We start from the raw sequence: 17120 nt of genomic DNA on the forward strand, positions 1-17120 counted from the left end.
TGATGGAAATGGTTAGGCCTGGTCGCCCTCGAGAGTACATGCTCCACCACAACAATTCGGACAATAAGGGATCTGCACACGCTGCATCATCGCATTTTCCTGCTATGCCGCCGATGGACGAGGCTGCAAGAATTGAATACAACATGGCGAAAGCCGCATTGGAGACGAGCGTTCGCCAGCAATCATCCTGTTGACAAACCCGCGCACTCTCCAAAATGTTGACCCTACTGAATCGTGTTTTTACGTCCTTTGATCCGCCAAAAGCAGAGAAGAAAGATGGCGCCATCAGATTCGGGATTCTGGGTGCTGCTAAAATTGCGTAAGTGCGGTCGTCCAGACAGAGATCAGCTCTTCCTAACCGCAAAATCATAGACCACTGGCTCTCATAACTCCGGCCTTGTCGCACCCAGAAGTCATCGTGCAAGCCGTCGCGGCCAGAGACAAAACTCGCGCGGAAGAGTTTGCAAAGAAGCATGGTATTCCCGAAGTCAAGAACTCCTATGAAGGTAAAAGAATCTCCCCTCCATTTTCTACATGACCCGCTAACGCCTTGCCTCTAAGAACTTCTCGCCGATCCCAACATCGATGCCGTCTTCATCCCACTTCCCAATGGACTGCACTATGAGTGGTCCGTCCGTGCCATCCGAGCTGGAAAGCATGTTTTGGTGGAAAAGCCGTCGACGGACAATGCCACCGAGGCAGGCATACTCTTCAACTTACCCGAGCTGTCGCAGCCCGATGCTCCGGTCTTGCTGGAGGCTTTCCACAACCGATTCCATCCCGCCGTCCAGAAGTTCATGACTTTCGTCTCACCGGCCGATGTCGTCCACGTCTACACCGATTCCATGGTACCGTGGTGGTTCACGAAGAAATCCGACCTCGAGTACAACTACAAGCTTGGAGGCGGCAGTATCATGGCCTTGGGAACTTACAACTTCGCTCTCATGCGTATGGCATTCGGTGAAGAACCTCTGGAATGCTTGTCTTGCGACACGAAGGTTTTCGCCGATGGCGTCCACGATCTGTGTGACTACACTTTCAACTCGACGTTCCGATTTCCCAATGGCACCGGCGATGCGACGACTTCCCTTCGCGGTCCGCTCTTATGGAAGCCTTCAGAGTGCCGAGTCACGCACCGGGAGGTCGCAGTGCCGGATAAATCGCTCCCGGAATCTCAGCAGAAATTCCAGACGCGCATTACCACGCTCCACGGCTGTATGCACGCCGTCCTCTGGCACCGTATCGATGTCAAGGACTCCTACGTGATCCGCCACAAAGCTGACGGTCGACCCATCAAGTCTTGGACCGAGAAGAGCTCGTATAAAGCTTATACACATCAAGAGGCGGGTGGGGAACATGCCGATCTCCCAAGCGAGGCTTGGTGGATGTCATACCGGTATCAACTTGAGGCTTTTGTCAACCAGGTCAAGGGCCGGAAAGCACATTACTGGGTGAATGGAGATGATTCAACCAAGCAGATGAAGATGGTCGATATGGCTTATGAGAAGAGTGGGCTTGGACTGCGTCCGACTAGCACCTACCGCTAGTGCTGAAGAGCCAGGCTGTGAAGATTGTTGTCTATCGAGTTGAATGCACAAATTCGGAAGTCCACAATATCATCACTCTTATCCCACATCCTAACTCATTCGCTGTTCTGCCTCTAACCTAAGCACAAGGAACTATCTAAATAGATTATCGATTGAATATACATGTCTACCATGAAAGAAAATCCTTCCCTCCCCAGAATCACGCTGCTATTAGATTGACACTCTATCAAGCACCGGGCACGTCAAGTTGAAGGATCGAGAGTGACGCTATAATAAAGGAGTAGAAGACCTACGATAGTATAGAATCAACAGCGTCGAAGCAGGCGACCAGAAGCGACATATCGAATGCTGGATTGGTCGGCTCAAATAACTCTCAATTAATATCGGCGACGTAGTGTAAAATAATTAAACTCTATTTATACTGCAATGTAGAGAAATAACGATCCAGGTACGCATATTGCAATGAGATGCTACCTTTGGACTGAGCACGAAATCCTAAGCCATAGGAAATATCTCGTGTGTGATGATCTCTTTTATTTCGCTCTTGCGATTTGCCCTTTCTGGTAGAAGACAGCCCATGGCCTATGGGATTTCACCCACCTGTATACAACGTAAGCACTGGGCTCGGCATTCCCCACCGAACATGATGTGAGCGATCAGGAAATTGCACTTACGATAAAGATATCCAGACCAACTCCCGAGCCCGAGCCGCTCGGAGTTAAAGCAGCACTGCTGATAGCTACAACAGTATTCAACCACTTGTATTTCTCGTACCCCGTTTCGAACGAGACGGAACCGTAGATAGCGCCGTCCGCCTGATATCCCTGATCGCGGAAAACGATAATGGCACCATCGGTCGTATTCAAGTATGCGACCCCATTGGGATAAAATTTCCCATCGTCGGTGAGGATCCCGAGATCGACACCCAAGGGAAGGAAGGTGCCATTCAGATACGGGCCGGCAAAAGTCCCACCAGCGATGGGCAGTCCCACGCGAGTGCCCAGGGCTTCTGGTCCGACGACGAATTTGGGGGCGGCGGTGACATTGGCGGAGAGGAGGAACGTCAGTGGTGGGCCCGTGGGTTTGGCGCAGGCGTGGCCGCTCGCTGTCGCGGCGAGAATCGTCCAGAAGGCGGCAAGGAACCTCATTTTGAATTAATCTGCGGGAATACGGATGGTCAAGGCCATGCTGGACGAGCGTTCAGACGAGAACTATTTGTCTATCTACATGCACGCGTGTTCAAGGTAAACAATCGTTTTTTCTCGTTCGGCTGGTGTCGCTGATTTATGATATCATAAGTCGGCGAAGTCGCCTCATTCGATCCATTTGTCCATGGAGTGCTGCGATTCGTCGGAAAATCAGATAATCACCAATTCGATTTCGACATGGTCGGTTTGGCGGTGGATCTCATGGGACTTATATTTTATGTAAAATGTTGCGATGAAAGAAAAAGGAGTGGAAGAACATCTCGCAAATGGAGCTCCGAATGTGTCGATGGTCAGGTTCAACCCTAGACTCAACCCTAATCGGACTTCGAAACCAGCTGGGCACTTGACATTGTTACCTAGATACTGGACCTTCTAACTCGCCAATAGCTCTTATAGAAACATAAGACGCCTAGAATTGCCTTTCAAAGAGATTTCTATTACTAGTAGTACGTTGATAAATGCTAAGGGTTCCGTTTATAAGTAGTACTTCCGCAGTAACACTAAGACAACAATTCATATGAGAATTAGTACAGGCGTTAGTATTTTCTTACAAGTCGGGCAATACGCTTTCAAACCTAGGAATGCAGGCACAGCGCACTGACCAACCGCGGCATGCCGCAGTTGGTCAGTGCGCTGCCTCCTTCAGTGATATATACCGACAGGAGTTATGAAACCCACGCGAATGGATACCTCAATCAACATGGAAGACAATCGTATAGCTCATGTCTCAGAATCTGAAGTCCAATTTATGCAGGCCTTACATCAAAGACTAGAACAGAGCAAATCGCAGGGTGAACGCTTCAAGGTCGTAGAAGAATTCCGGGACCGAGCGTTTGAGCAATATGCACTCTGTTCGGTGACAGTGTACCAGATCGCTCTGTCTCGAGACCTGATCCGTGATAACTCTTGGAACAAGTGCAAAGCTCTGGAGACTCCCGATAGTGGTGTCAAGACGCGCCGCAAAGCCAGAGCCCTCGCGATCCTAATTGGCCAATGGTCCCTTCCTAGAGTACTCCATTACCAATGGGACCGACAAGGCTACCACTGGCTTGATGAACTTGTTAAGCAAGCGAAGAGATACCCCGAATGGAAAGTCTTTGTCGGAGAGTTGAACCGTGTTTTATTCCAGCGTCACATTGACTCACTGAATACCCCTGATCCTGCTACGCTCTATCGAATCGGGCTTCACCATCCTCAGGCACTTGTCCGAGACGCTGCATCACCCATTTGTGCTTTGGACTTTCATACTCTCAAGAATATAGATCGTGTGCGAGTGACGACTGAAGACATCGAGAGGTTTCTGGATGGCGATTACAGAATTGAGACTATAGAGCACCTCAATCCATGCGACGTGCAACGGCTGGTCGACCCTCATGGCTGGTATACACTCACCTGGGACAAGCATGGTATGCTTGTGAATTTAGGCAACAAAGTCTGTCAGGACAAAGCGCCAGCAGCATTGCGGTCCGCGACGAGAACATTCCAGATTGGAACTGTAGACCAATCAATGTCCAAAAAGCCCACGACTCCGAGCTCTCTACATCTTTCTCCGCAAAAAGGGCAGCGGCGGAAAGAGCTGCTACATGTTCCTGACGCGACGCCGGCTACGAAAACCGAATGTCACGGCAACGAGACGCCCCATAAGCTGGCTTCAAAATTCTCCAAGAGGAACCATCAACGCGACCCGCCTAGTGGTTCAGCTCTGAACAAACGGACAAGGGCAACGAACACACCAGCTCCAAGCCAGAGTGCAGATGCTACTCCCAACCGCGAACACGACAGAGGCCACGATGACGACTTCTCCAGTGACAAGTCTACTGTCGTGATTGATGAGACTACGGAAAACAGCGACGGGCTCAAGTACAATGTTACTTGTAGTCTTGACGATGATTCAGCATGCTTCGCCGAAGCAAAGCGACAAGCAAAACACAGCCAGAAGATCCTCCAACCGACTATGCATCACTCCAGCCTTCAGATTAGCTGGATAGAAGGTATGACGCCTACAGTCGGCTACGATGCTTTCACTGCTCACCTGCAGGACGGACTGGAAATCCAATATCTCACTCTGGATTCCCATCGGACAGAGGAGTTCCTTCGCGAGCATCCAGAAGTCTGGATAAAGCCAATCTTGATTCGCGAACAATCTATGGACAAAGGTTTGTGGAGCTTAGACAGCTATCTCAGTCATGTTGCGGACTGCCTCGGACCGAAGAAATCGCTTGAGATCATTAACCCTCGCTATTCGGAGCACCAACAGCTTACGTCAGAAGCCGTCCGGGGTCTGTCAAGCGCTCCAAACTTTGGTACGAATGCATTGAATATGCCCGACTACCTAAGTGCTGCCGAACCTGCTTTCTTACAGAAGCACAGCTTCAAGCTACTGAAAACTTTGGCCTGGAGACAAATGTCGTCTAGCGGGAAAGCAGCTGACATTACGGAATGCTTGCGATTTAACATATTTGGATGCACAGGCGCCTTTTCGGCACCACATTGCGACATCTTGAGTGGCACCTATGTAACTTGCGTCTTCGGCATCAAGCTCTGGATGTGGGTTGATCCCAACAAGATGACGGCCGCTGACTGGGCCGAGTACGAGAGAGCCGGTGAGAAATGGATTCCTACTCGAGCTCCTATCTATGGTGTGTTAGTTCGGCCAGGCTTCACCTTTGTCATGCCCCCTGGACAACGCATAATCCACGCCGTACACACTGTTCAAACTAGCGTCATGACCGGGGGAATGTTCTGGGACGAAGCCTGCGTGGTTCAACACATACACAATTGCGCCTACTTCCTCAAAAACCCTAGTCTTACGAACGAGCCGACGGTGCTCGATTTCGGTGAGACGTTTACTTGTCTCGAGTCACTGATCCGTGATAGCCGACCGCACCTCGATACTCCGGCGTTGCATAAATCAATCCTCGAGGTCATGCGATTGTTCTGCAAGTGTTCACCTCCGTGTAGCGCGCAGTGCAGATGCCGTCGCGCGGGGCGAAGATGCAACTGGCTGTGCTCAGGACATCCCAAGGGCAAGTACCAAGAGTGTCTTATTGACCAATGGTGGTTATTGCGGAAGTAGACGATATCAGGTAGTCATGCTGTTCGACGTCTCGAAGACAATCACTTTTCAGGAATCTTTACAATGAGAAAGAACCGGAATCGATGATCGAAGTTGTGAGTGCACTTGACGTGAGTACGGCATTGTCGATATGCGTTTGACCGACAAGCTAAATCTATCCTGGACAACTCACAACCTGCCGAGTGCACTCTCCGGAGAAATGCAGGCACTTTCGGATCGTAGCAGCGCAAGCGCTGACTATTGCGGGACGATTCCAATCGCTGGACGAGAATTCCAAGGCTCCGGGACTGCATACCAGGTACTTCCCACTCCATGATTCACGCGTCACATTTCACAATTTGCAATTCACACTTCACAGCTTACACACACTCCCACACATCAAACTTTATGAACTAAACGATCTTTTGTGGACGAGTGGAGGTCCGAATGTACAACAGACTACAAAAATTCGACCCGATGAACGCAGTACGACAGGTGAAGGGAATGATTTTTCCCATAGGGCAATGGTGAGGGGACGAGCGCCGTTCAAGCACTTGATGATGGTCTGGACGCTTCTGCCGCAAGATATCAAATGTTTTGTCACTCCAAGGCTGTAGGGATCAGATCATCATTTCCCGGTAGCCATCAGGACGCAGATATTCGCTCTGGTAGCCGTGCAATTGCCCTTGAGACTCATTTGAGAGATTATTCATTCTCATCCAATCAATGATCTCGCACCCTCGAGTGACATGTCATGAGAATTAGTATGCCTATGCGGGATGGTGGCCAACAGCTCACTGTGGCCATTACAAAAGGTTCAAGAACCGAGTTTCATGCTTCAGAAAGCGATCTGGACATGATCCCTAGGCTGCACGACCAAGGCGAATACCTCCGATTTTAACGAGATGCTTTAACTCGAAACCTCGAATATCGAAGGAATCATCGCGCGTCGTCTAGGTATTCCTCGATCGAAATCCACTTTGGACCGACCTAAGAATCGATGTTCGGTGGTTCTGACATGAGCCTGCCCGTCGATATACATCATACGCTTCATTCAAGACTTTCGACAGCTGCCTTGATACGTATCAATACGTCCGTAGAGGTTGGCAAACCGTTCAGTCCCGGAATAGTCGATGAGAAACGTCGGTGTGAAGCAGCAAAGTTTGGATGCGAAAGCATTGTCCTGGGGTTCCAATACGATGTCTTCTTGGCATTGGATTTGCAGCATCGCGGTGCGTATGTGCGAGCGTCCCATGTCACAAGCAGAAACGTCGCTGAACGACTCACGTGGTTCACGGCCATCGGAGATCGATCATCATGGCACCGAATGATTTGATGCTGTCGTCGCAGCATATCACGGTTCTCTGGTGTAGATGCTGCGCCCTTTTCAATGTATCAGCATAGCGGTCTCCAGGATGTCGGCTACAGGCAAGTAACTTATAGATGTATATGGTATTATTGTCTCTTACTTCCCTGTCAAAAGTAATCTTGTACTTCTAAATCTTGCTGGAGAAGCATTACCGTTAGCTAAGCAGCTAACGACGATCGAATCTAATCCTCCAATGCTCCCATTAGGTGACAATGTCAGAACTATAGCAGATTTAGATGACGGAACAGTCGCATAAAGCCTACCAAACTTGTGGTCTAGGCGATTATGGAAGTTTCATTGAGCTCATATTCATAGCGACTACTGATATTTAAGATACACATTCTCCCGTGGCTTCTTAGCCGTCAGGTTGTTGCGGTCGCCTAAAGGAATAAAATCGCTCTTTACGCCCTTAGAGTCGGAGAGATGAAAGTCGGGAAAGTATGCGACAAAGAAACTGACAATCATGCTCATTTCGAGCTTAGCGAAGCGCATACCGAGGCATGGGTGGCGTGCCACACCCCAACCAGTCCAGGAATATTGCTCCTTCTTATCTTCGGCGCGCTCGGGTAAGTACCGTGCAGGGTCCCATTGTTCCGGATTAGGGTAGATGTCTGGATTGTAGAACATGTCGCCGCTTGCATAAGTCATGAATGCACCATGCGGGACAACTGTACGGCCCTCTTTGTCGAGTGGGATGTCCTGGCCACTTAGGTTCTGGCGGAATGCAGTACCCGGAAGATTCAGGCGGATCGAGTCCTTGAGACAAATGTCGACGACGGGGAACTCGCCCTCCCAGGCCTCTAGAGGCACGTCCATCAATCGATCTACCAGCGGTTTGGTCGCATCTGGGGAGTACTTGTCCGCGACAGTGTGGATCTCCTCGATCACTTTCCCTTTCCAGTGTGGGTCCCGTCCGAGGAAACACAGTAGGTACGCCGCATTGATGCCAGAGTTGAGTTGTCCCGCGAACAATGATCCTAGCACGAACTGAACCTTTGTCAGCTTTCTATTACGATGCAAGTAGATATTTGTGAGATAGTCGATCAGCTTCCACTTACCGTGATGATATCTACGACGTTGTCTCCTTGGTCCAGTAGATACTGCATCGCATCGTCCTCCGTCCGGTTGTGCTTCTTTCGATCCGTGATAAGGTTGTTGAATACCATATACAAGCGGGCGCCAGCGTAGTTGCGTTTGGCTGTGCTCAGCAACGGAAGCCAAGGATACATTACTCCGAGCGCGGACGTGCTCTCATCGAGCATCTCGAAGTGCCGCAGGCATTGCTCGCGTAAAGCATCGTCTTCGCAGATCTCCCGTGCCGCCACCGTTCTCATTGTCAACTGAAATACGATACGATAGATGCTGTCGAACGGATCGGTGATGCCACGTGAGTCACGAGCCAGCTCGTCGAGTCGGGCGCGGGTGTCCTTCAAGAGGTTGGGCAGACCTTTGCGAATCACGTTGCCCTTGAGCATTGCGATTAAACGACGATTGAAGTACAAAGCGAAGCCGCTGGCGTCCCCGGCCTCAGATCCTGCACCATCGCTAGTCGCGCGAGCTGCGGTGTCCTCGCGGATCTGGCCGCCGCCGCCGAACAAGGTCGTATATGCGTTGGAAAAGTTGAAGCCCTTGTGTTCAAAGAAGAGTTTGCGGTTTTGCTCTCCGGTCATTCCAATCACCGGATGCGGGCCAACATAGTAGGAGAAAGGCTGGCCTTTGGAATCAATCGCTGCTTGGCGATGGAAATCCTGACATACGAATCACATCAGCTCTCAATCCTTGTCAGCCCTGAACATATCAACTATTGTCGCTCACCCATCGTTCCTTGAAGAAGCGCAGCCCAGCACCGAAGACGGGGAAATTGCCTCCCTTTATCATCGGCGGGGCATTCCGCGGGAAGGCTGGCCTTTGTGCGAGCCAGTATACAAGCGAGCACAAGGATAACAGTGTCACGACCGCGGCCAAGGCCCACGGGTTCGATGTCGGCAGAAATTCAAGCGCGGTCATGGCGGCCACCTGAAAAGCTTGCGACCTTCCGACCAAAACTCCTACAGATTATTATGTAGGATGGACAAATACCAGGCCACTGACGAGAGAGCTACCCTGCAATCAAGTGAGGACCATTGGAATATTTATGTGATTGGGGTCAAGTGTCTGAATGTCGTTTATGACTTGATCGGTGCCTGTGCTGTAGGGTAAACGATAAACGACAAGCGCGGCCCACCAGGCAGATTTCGTCGCCAATCAAGGGTCAGCCTGGCGTGTCTGAATCATTTAAATAGATTCATCGCGCAAATTTTCCAACTGCGCGAGACCGATACCGAGATGTATAATGCGGCGCGCGACTGGCGCATACGCATTACGCGCAAAAATTCATCCCCAAACGGCGTTGGCGACATCTAGTCATCTCGAGAGGCATTTTGGAGAGGTCCCAACACAGCTTGGCTTCACAGCTCTCAGCATGTCTTGGATAGTATCAGTGCCAGAATGTCAGGCCAGCAATATTTGATCGATAGATTTGAAGGGGAACCGTCAAGTGATATGATGAAACGTTGTCTCGATCCGACGCGTAGTGAACAACTGATTTGACGAGTTCTCGCAGCCAAAGAGAACCAACAGCGACGCCGCGCGAGAGGGAGTTTTCGAATTCGACTCTCTCCTATATGGAATGTTACTCACAAAGGACAAACTACACTCATCCTTGACAAACCGAACGTTCGTCATCCAGCATATCTTGACGCGATCACCACCTTCCATTTCTCTGTGGGAAAGGGTTGAAATTTCGATATATGTATTTTACGAATGATTTCTAATGCTTCACCTGGAGGTGCAGCTGGAACGGCTCGCCAGTCAGCTCCTCTATTTTCTTGACGCTTTGTTGATAGCCCGGGTGCTGCTCGAGCATGTCGATGTACTCGGCGAGTTTGGGATACGCGGCTAGGTTGATCTTGGACTTGCCGAAAACCAGCGGGTACGATAGCAGAATATCGACGGCAGTGAGGCTTTTGCCTGTGATGAATTTGCCGCCGCAAGGGCTTGTCGCCAGCTGCTCGTTCAAGAATCCGAATTGAGATTTGTAGTTGGGATCAAGAAACATCTCGTCCATGCGGCCTGTGATCCCACGCGTGATCGGCTTCACGAAAAATGGCTGTGGGCTGTCGCGAATCTCTGTGAATGCGAGCGCCAGGGTCAGCGAAATCTGCTAAAGTTGGCCGAGGCAGCTCTGAAGAAGCATGTGAAACATACGATCCATGACCAGCGCCAGCACCAGCAACGACATCAGGCTACCCTCGGCGTAGTGCATCAGATGGCGGTATCGCAGCCATGATTGAGTTTCTCCACCGACACGCGGCTGGGTGCCCTTGGGAAATCGCTCTGGAATGAGATGCGGTGCGAAGTATTCGGTGAGATATTCGGTAATAGCACCCGTCTCAGCGAAAACTATCGGCTCAGCTGCACCAGGCGCCTGAATCGTGACAATCGGTGACTTGCCAAGCGGATGGATTTTCTTCATCTCAGGCGGCGCCAGCATGTTCACGCGCTTGTAGATTTTGATTTCGAGATCGATGCCCTTGCATTCCTGTAGCAGCCAGACTATGCGCTGCGAACGGGACTGTTCCAACCTAGGTCAAATAGTCAGAAAAGAGATTCGAGTTGCGATCAGCTAGTCGAAGCAATACTCACCAGTGGAGAGTCACCTTTGGCAAAGCTGACCCATCATTCGTGGAAGATGCCATGGTGTTTTGGAGTGTATGTTTGGTATGAGAAGTGACCTGTATTCTCGGGTTCGCGAAACTTTGAAGTTGTGGGCTTCTACTTCGCGCTCCATTGAAGAAAGTCTCTTCTCATGTAAGGCGGGCACATCGTGTAGTAATGCTTCGCCACATCGAGAACTCAAGCCCACGGAGAGCATTGATCGTCGACAAATTCGTTTATCGCATAAATTCCCGGCACTGTTGTCTAGTTCCTGCATTTGTCAACGTCAAACGCTATGCAAACAAGCCCTCCCGGTCGAATGTGCCGCATGATACGATTCCGACTGGAGCGCCAGAACCGCTCGGACAAGAGCGATCCTCCAACCCATGTCATACTCGAGCAGGTTTCGGACGAGTGACGAATTTGACAAAATTCAATGTGCGGCGCGCGCAATGAATATCAAATTAACGACACAATGCCGGGCGGGCAATCCAAATGACCCCGATGTACCCCGGAATTGATGGCTCCACAAGCGGTATGCACGCCCGGCTCCATCAATCCACGCCGCCAGCCGAACTTTTAGGTGTTTTCGCAACGCGAGGGGGATTCCTATCTTTTTGCGCCCACAGCGATTCTCCTTTGCATCATCGGATTTCACCGTAGCACATTATAATGTACTGAATCTTCTACTCGCACTCAACAAAGTGTCAATGTGGCTCCTGGGCCAGGCTACCCCGCTCGAGGGTTTCGCGCCGGCCAAAATTGAAAAGCGCACATCTACAAAGGGAATGAACGGCAGGAGGCCTAATTAGGAGCAGAACGTTTTGAAAGCAACCAGCACGCAGTGCGAACAAATGATTAGCACTCGAAGTCGGATACATCATGGCCCACGACTTTTTTCGTCACGACATCTACTGAGAGAGTTCATCAGTGCCATCTAAACCCATAGATTGATAATAATAGGGTTCAGCTTAATGCATGAGAGGATGTGGTATGCGCATTCGGGAGAAGCTCCGCTGCCAAGGACGCGGGATTAAGAATTCATTCCTGTGCTGAACTGGCAGTTATGGATGAGTCTTTGGACTTTGTCCATTTGTGTCGACTTAAGATAAGGTCAACTTTTCCCAGGCTTGCAGGATCTCCTGCTTATTGTCAGCAGACAGCTCTGGCCACTCCGCTAGTAGCTGGCGAATTCGTATAATGAGCAAATCCGCTTCGAGCTTAGATAGACGTCGTTTGTGAATGTCTCTTTCAAGACCTTTCAGGGTGTATCCGGGCAAGCTGAACAGCGCAGCGCCCAAGTTCAGAGGTAGAGTCACGGTAGCCCGTCCGACCCCACGGGCGGCGCCTCTTGGCCCGTGATTCCGAGCATCTCGGATCGGAAGGCGGACGAAGCTCGCAAATGCATCGTACAATCCAAGTGCCGACCCCTATACAATGTCAGCTCTAGAAATAAAGCTGTGAAAGATGCAATCATACTTGAGCACCAACCGCCAGACCGGATCGAAAGCCATGAATCTCTTTTCTCCGCCGGTAGTGTTCAAGGACTGAGTCGCTGTTGATGAAGTCCACCATGTTGTGACATCCATTGGCCATGTTGTTTGTGAAAGTGACGGGCGCTGATGTTCCTGAGTCAGCGTAGCTTTCCAGTGATGCTTTGCTGCGACATACCTCGTAAACCAACTTTCAGCAGGTCGCCTGCAAACGCAGCCGTACCCGCAGCTACCTCCAGAGCACGACTTCGCTGGGTCCGCCGTGCTCTGATCTCGTCTTCACTTTCGAAGGCCTTTACAGAGTACCTCTTGGCTGCCATCCGGTTCGCGATCTTGTACACCAGTTCATCATCAATGCGGTCCAGCGTGATACTGCGAGTCAAGGCTGCGGAGTCCACCATGTTTCTTTTGCGAGATATCTTCGGCTTCTCTGTCTCAATACTTTCTGGGAGATCCCTGCACTTGTGACGCTTCGCCTTTAGCCGCTGACTGTACGTTTGCGTACTTTTCACGATGCCATGCCCGATAGACCCAATGGTAGCGATCAGGCCTACCGAGAGCGACTCGGCGCCTTCATCAACATCCCAGCGAATGTTGTGAGCTCTATTGATGATGATCAGCTGAGTTCCTGGGCATCGATGTTGATCATCAATCTTACAGTCGGCATTGGCTTGCGTTGATCACTTTTTCCTGGACCAGAACCGCAACGGCACGATTGCTGAGTTGATACGTCTTGCGACGCAATTTCACATCCCAGATGGCAAGTTGATCTGGACACACTTGGCACCGCATGCGGTCGATGTCGAGTTTGTCATGAAAGTTGAGCACTGTTTGAAGCGCACCGTCTTCGGCGGCTATCTTCGCGCGCATCTGATTCACGGCGTTCTGCACGTCCGGTCGCTGTGCCGTACGGATGCTCTGCGCCAAGGTGTCGGCTGTCATCTGTTTGAAGGGTACAGGTTGAGGGCCGGCCCCGGCTCGCCAGACCATATTGGCCCAGAAAGGCTGATCACCAAAGAACGGCACGATAACCGTCGGCTTTCCTGCCGCGATTCCTGCAGCTGTCGTGCCTGCTCCACCATGATGGACGACTACGCTCACTTGTTCAAACAACCAATCGTGGGGACAATTACCGATGAAGTGGACGTTTGGAGGCACTGCTTCTGCGCTTACACCGCCCCAACCGCGTGAGATTATCGCACGTACACCCGCCTTCTGTACAGCCTTCAGTATCAGTTCAGTCAAAGCCTTTGGATCTGCGACGACGATAGAACCAAATCCGATGTAGATCGGGGCTGGTCCGGCATTCAAGAAGTCAAGCAAGTCCCGTGGAGGAATGTAGGATATTGCAAGCTTTAGAAATGAGAAGCCTGTCACGCTCAGATGATCTGCCCAATCAGAAGGCTTCGGTATGAGACTCTGTGACCAGCAGTACGAATGCGGTACCTGTAGGCGATTGAGCAAGATGTGGCCCCATAGCGGGCTCACTTCGCTCAACTTCAGCGTATCTACTCGCAAATTGTTAATGATATCGCCGAGACTGAGTATGATGTCAGCGCTGATACATCAACCACACAAAACCATTGTCGGGAGCAAGTCTTACCCTTGCCAAGCGAGCAGCTCCATCAAGCCAAAAGAATGAAAGTTGAGGGTGCGCGCATTTGCGTCACTTTTTGCAAACGATGCTAAGGGATGCGAGAATTCGTGTGATGCCGACCAAGGCATTCTGTGGCGAGATTGTGAGCTCGACTCATATACGCAGGGAAACATGCTTACGTGAAGACAATGTGCAGCGGAATTCCCAGCTTCTCGGCACAGTGAATGTGCGCATAGCTTGGTGGGTTGGCGATTATGGCATCGGCTAGGAACAGCTCCGTGACGCTCTCTACATCGATGGGTTCGATATTCTCACTGCCGTTGCCCGCAGCAATGCAACTTCGCCAGCATCCTTCGATGATCTCTGCCATTTCTTTGCGTCGCTTCCCGATGTCGCCGTCGCGGATGCTTTCCCTGCCAGGAAGGAGTCCGGGGTTCTTGACCATGTACGCCATCAGGGATTCGGGATCGCCCCCGATGGAGAAGAATTCGATACCATTGTCTTCGACAAATTTCCGAAAGACCGGGTGCGTACATAATCGAACGCGATGATTGTACGGCGGACGCGAGAGTAGTTGCGCGATCGGGATAAAAGGCTGGATGTCTCCTCGAGAACCGACAATATGGATAGCGATGTTGAGTTTTGGGACTGGCAGGTCTTCGGGTTTCTTTTCCTGTCGTAATTTGGTATGGTCGAGATTGGAACGACAGTGTTTACCATTTCTTGTGTAACGCTCGAACCAGGCCTTTTGAAAGGTCTTTTTCTCAGGAATATTCAACTCGACCCGACCATCATCGCCGAATAGCTGTTGAGGTTCCATCGCGAATTGGCTGCTGCGTGTTCAAGAAACGCGCCTGTCTCGAGCACTCGGCTGCCTTTCGCGTGGTTTTTGTGCTAAGATCAGTACCAACGAGCTCCTGGTAGAGAACATGCAATTGCAGCTTGACCCGACTCCGCCATCGTATGAGCGCGTGGTACCTGATAGTGATAGTTGTTATTGATCAATGATCGGCTCACGGACCAAGGACGGTCCTAACTCGGCCTGATGTCTCATGACAATGCCGGTACGGGTGAGTCGGGCCAATTGTGTCGCCTAAACGCCGATATGGCGGTGGTGATCCCCGGCGCTCGGCGGGCATTCTCCCCCGAGCGGTCCAGTGGACTTGTACAAGGTACGTGCCTGGCACGTGCCAGGATTTGGACTTCCGACTGTGCGGTTCCGAACGCGACTTGTCACCTCGCTCACCTGAATATATATTCGCGATTCCTGCCACAACGTGCGCATTGTCGATACAGGCCAGGCTATCGGCATGGTCAGTGAACGTTCATAACGCTCGCCTCCCGTCCTCAACCGGGTTCCCCTGCTCTGTCAATCATGGCTGCGCGCGACGAGGATGTCAAGCCGCCCACGACAGCGATCGGGCGCGCTCGAGCCGCGTCGGCATCGCTCCTCAATGCCAATCCACCCTATGGCATGTGGGCGGCCACTGCGGCTGTAGTGGCCAACGCACCCAATGTGGACGAGCTGCGCCAACCAGTAGCGGGAGGACAGAACCTCGAGTTTGACGGCACGCGGACAGGCATTCGTGTACAAGAGACGGCAGATGGGCAGCTGCTTGTACGTGATCCTTCCGGCGGGTCTTTGGAGGAGGAGGAAGAGGACGTAGACGAAGTTCAAACAACAAAGGCCGAGGATGAAAAGATACCGCGCGATGAACTCACACAAGCGGAGCGTCGGCTTAAAAGAAGGGGGACCAGCACGTTACATGATGCGAAGAAGAGAAAGCGAGAATCTTTGGCGGTCGCTTTGAAGCATGGTCTTTCGATGTTTGGCAAATTTGTGATCACGCCTTGGGGTTTTCTCATTACGTTGTACGGCCTCAACATTGTCGCCTGGGGCGCGATGCTGTTTTTCCTCTTGCTGAATGCGGCCCCCGCCATGGCGCAACCGAGCAAGGATGATCCCTATGCGCCGCGACAGGTCTGGCTGGAGATTGACAGCCAGATCCTCAATGCGCTTTTCTGCGTCACCGGTTTCGGGCTGGCGCCATGGCGATTCCGCGACCTCTACTACCTCGCGAGCGCCCGATACCGTCGCAGTCCGGACGCGCGTGCGCACCTTGCAGAGCAGAACAAGTCCTGGTTCCGCCCACCGATCGCATGGGAATCGGCACAGTCGCCTGATGTCGAGGCCCAGAAGGGACCGCATCACAAGACGTACATTCGACCGCCGACCTATACGGGCAACCATGCTCCGCCGACCCGCATGTGGAAGTTACACTTTGTCGTGTGGATGATGGTTCTCAATTCTTTGCTACAGGCGGTGCTCTCGTTTTTCATGTGGCACTACTCGCGCTTCGACCGTCCCACGTGGGCCACAGGCACGTTCATCGCCCTTGGCTGTGGCGTCGCCATGTTTGCAGGCATCATCACGTACTTGGAAGGCCGCAAAGTGAAGAAGATCGAAGGACCACTCTTGATCATCACCAAGGAGGAGGGCGTGAGCTGATCGACTCCATGACGAGACAACGGTTCCAATAGCCAACGACTGCATATGATCGGCGCGGAAATTATATACCATGTCTCGAAATCCTCTATATGCTGAGATCGATCATCTCGATCGACTTCGATCTACTCTTCAACATGCGCGTTCCCGCTTCGCGAGCGGTGCGACCTGTGCTCGTCAGCCGATCCCGCAGGCACGTCCGAAATATGGACCGTGAACTACAGTCAAGTCGTGACAGAGTGCCACTGGTTTCGATAAGCCAATCCCGAAGACTTGACATCATGGACTTCATACTGCCGAACCGTCATTTTTCGAATTCACCATGGCAGGTCCAGAACTTGTGCATTAAAGCCGAGCGATGGTAGTGTATGGGCAGATGGCCAGCTGCTTGGGTGATTGCCGGGCGATCCTTTGCCAATGCATCCCACGGTGCTGTGCGCTGGCATGCACATGCCAGACCGCCTGCTTCCCTGGCTCAATCAGAGATGCATTCTATCACTGACGTCCGAAGGTCTCACAGTATCCGGCTATTTCTCAGGCAGAGGACAGAGTGCACATAATGAATAGACGTAGAGACGATCTTAATAATAATAGTAATTAATCCTCCTCAGGCCGATAATAACCATGCGGAAAGAAACGCAAGGTCTGG

The 17120-nt window shown here is 51.5% G+C and overlaps 7 protein-coding genes across 7 annotated transcripts; 3 read left to right on the plus strand and 4 right to left on the minus strand.

The window, feature by feature from the left end:
* The first annotated feature begins 52 nt into the window (after positions 1-52).
* K489DRAFT_365197 (oxidoreductase domain-containing protein) lies at positions 53-1725 on the plus strand. The gene is made up of 3 exons (XM_033602716.1): positions 53-319; positions 373-506; positions 562-1725. Exons 1-3 carry the CDS (start codon positions 216-218, stop codon positions 1545-1547), a joined length of 1224 nt encoding a protein of 407 aa, XP_033455195.1. The 5' UTR covers positions 53-215; the 3' UTR covers positions 1548-1725.
* A 205-nt stretch (positions 1726-1930) lies between these two features.
* K489DRAFT_385113 (uncharacterized protein) lies at positions 1931-2720 on the minus strand. Its single transcript, XM_033606018.1, has 2 exons — positions 2222-2720; positions 1931-2147 (listed from the first exon to the last, which is right to left on the minus strand). Exons 1-2 carry the CDS (start codon positions 2693-2695, stop codon positions 2130-2132), a joined length of 492 nt encoding a protein of 163 aa, XP_033455196.1. The 5' UTR covers positions 2696-2720; the 3' UTR covers positions 1931-2129.
* Positions 2721-5063: 2343 nt separating this feature from the next.
* K489DRAFT_296264 (uncharacterized protein) lies at positions 5064-5735 on the plus strand (the record flags this gene model as incomplete). The annotated part of the gene is made up of 1 exon (XM_033600314.1): positions 5064-5735. A coding segment is annotated over one exon (672 nt), but the record flags the coding sequence as incomplete, so codon positions are not given.
* Positions 5736-7466: 1731 nt separating this feature from the next.
* Positions 7467-9309, minus strand: K489DRAFT_435294 (cytochrome P450 6A1). Its single transcript, XM_033608593.1, has 3 exons — positions 8995-9309; positions 8238-8927; positions 7467-8166 (listed from the first exon to the last, which is right to left on the minus strand). The coding sequence occupies exons 1-3, from the start codon at positions 9184-9186 to the stop codon at positions 7498-7500; spliced, it is 1551 nt and encodes a 516-aa protein (XP_033455198.1). The 5' UTR covers positions 9187-9309; the 3' UTR covers positions 7467-7497.
* Positions 9310-9676: 367 nt separating this feature from the next.
* K489DRAFT_385118 (uncharacterized protein) lies at positions 9677-11000 on the minus strand. Its single transcript, XM_033606019.1, has 3 exons — positions 10864-11000; positions 10426-10802; positions 9677-10347 (listed from the first exon to the last, which is right to left on the minus strand). The coding sequence occupies exons 1-3, from the start codon at positions 10914-10916 to the stop codon at positions 9989-9991; spliced, it is 789 nt and encodes a 262-aa protein (XP_033455199.1). The 5' UTR covers positions 10917-11000; the 3' UTR covers positions 9677-9988.
* Positions 11001-11978: 978 nt separating this feature from the next.
* K489DRAFT_328143 (glycosyltransferase family 1 protein) lies at positions 11979-14785 on the minus strand (the record flags this gene model as incomplete). The annotated part of the gene is made up of 6 exons (XM_033602036.1): positions 11979-12305; positions 12355-12494; positions 12547-12971; positions 13027-13908; positions 13972-14094; positions 14145-14785. 6 exons carry the CDS (start codon positions 14783-14785, stop codon positions 11979-11981), a joined length of 2538 nt encoding a protein of 845 aa, XP_033455200.1.
* A 555-nt stretch (positions 14786-15340) lies between these two features.
* K489DRAFT_328047 (uncharacterized protein) lies at positions 15341-16474 on the plus strand (the record flags this gene model as incomplete). Its single annotated transcript, XM_033602030.1, has 1 exon — positions 15341-16474. One exon carries the CDS (start codon positions 15341-15343, stop codon positions 16472-16474), a length of 1134 nt encoding a protein of 377 aa, XP_033455201.1.
* Positions 16475-17120: the final 646 nt, after the last annotated feature.

This window comes from Dissoconium aciculare, assembly GCF_010015565.1.
Source record: "Dissoconium aciculare CBS 342.82 unplaced genomic scaffold K489scaffold_21, whole genome shotgun sequence".
Classification (NCBI taxonomy): domain Eukaryota; kingdom Fungi; phylum Ascomycota; class Dothideomycetes; order Mycosphaerellales; family Dissoconiaceae; genus Dissoconium; species Dissoconium aciculare.

What these genes read in the sequence shown, in the direction of transcription:
- K489DRAFT_385113 (XM_033606018.1), bottom strand. Translation starts at nt 2,695, where the DNA reads ATGAGGTTCCTTGCCGCCTTCTGGACGATTCTCGCCGCGACAGCGAGC.
- K489DRAFT_385118 (XM_033606019.1), bottom strand. Translation starts at nt 10,916, where the DNA reads ATGGCATCTTCCACGAATGATGGGTCAGCTTTGCCAAAGGTGACTCTC. An exon ending in CCAAAGGTGACTCTCCACTG is followed by an intron (nt 10,803 to 10,863) that starts GTGAGTATTGCT and finishes TATTTGACCTAG; the next exon opens with GTTGGAACAGTCCCGTTCGC. An exon ending in GCTGGCGCTGGTCATGGATC is followed by an intron (nt 10,348 to 10,425) that starts GTATGTTTCACA and finishes TCGCATTCACAG; the next exon opens with AGATTCGCGACAGCCCACAG.
- K489DRAFT_435294 (XM_033608593.1), bottom strand. Translation starts at nt 9,186, where the DNA reads ATGACCGCGCTTGAATTTCTGCCGACATCGAACCCGTGGGCCTTGGCC. An exon ending in GCTTCTTCAAGGAACGATGG is followed by an intron (nt 8,928 to 8,994) that starts GTGAGCGACAAT and finishes TTCGTATGTCAG; the next exon opens with GATTTCCATCGCCAAGCAGC. An exon ending in ACGTCGTAGATATCATCACG is followed by an intron (nt 8,167 to 8,237) that starts GTAAGTGGAAGC and finishes ACAAAGGTTCAG; the next exon opens with TTCGTGCTAGGATCATTGTT.
- K489DRAFT_365197 (XM_033602716.1), top strand. Translation starts at nt 216, where the DNA reads ATGTTGACCCTACTGAATCGTGTTTTTACGTCCTTTGATCCGCCAAAA. An exon ending in CTGGGTGCTGCTAAAATTGC is followed by an intron (nt 320 to 372) that starts GTAAGTGCGGTC and finishes GCAAAATCATAG; the next exon opens with ACCACTGGCTCTCATAACTC. An exon ending in AGTCAAGAACTCCTATGAAG is followed by an intron (nt 507 to 561) that starts GTAAAAGAATCT and finishes CTTGCCTCTAAG; the next exon opens with AACTTCTCGCCGATCCCAAC.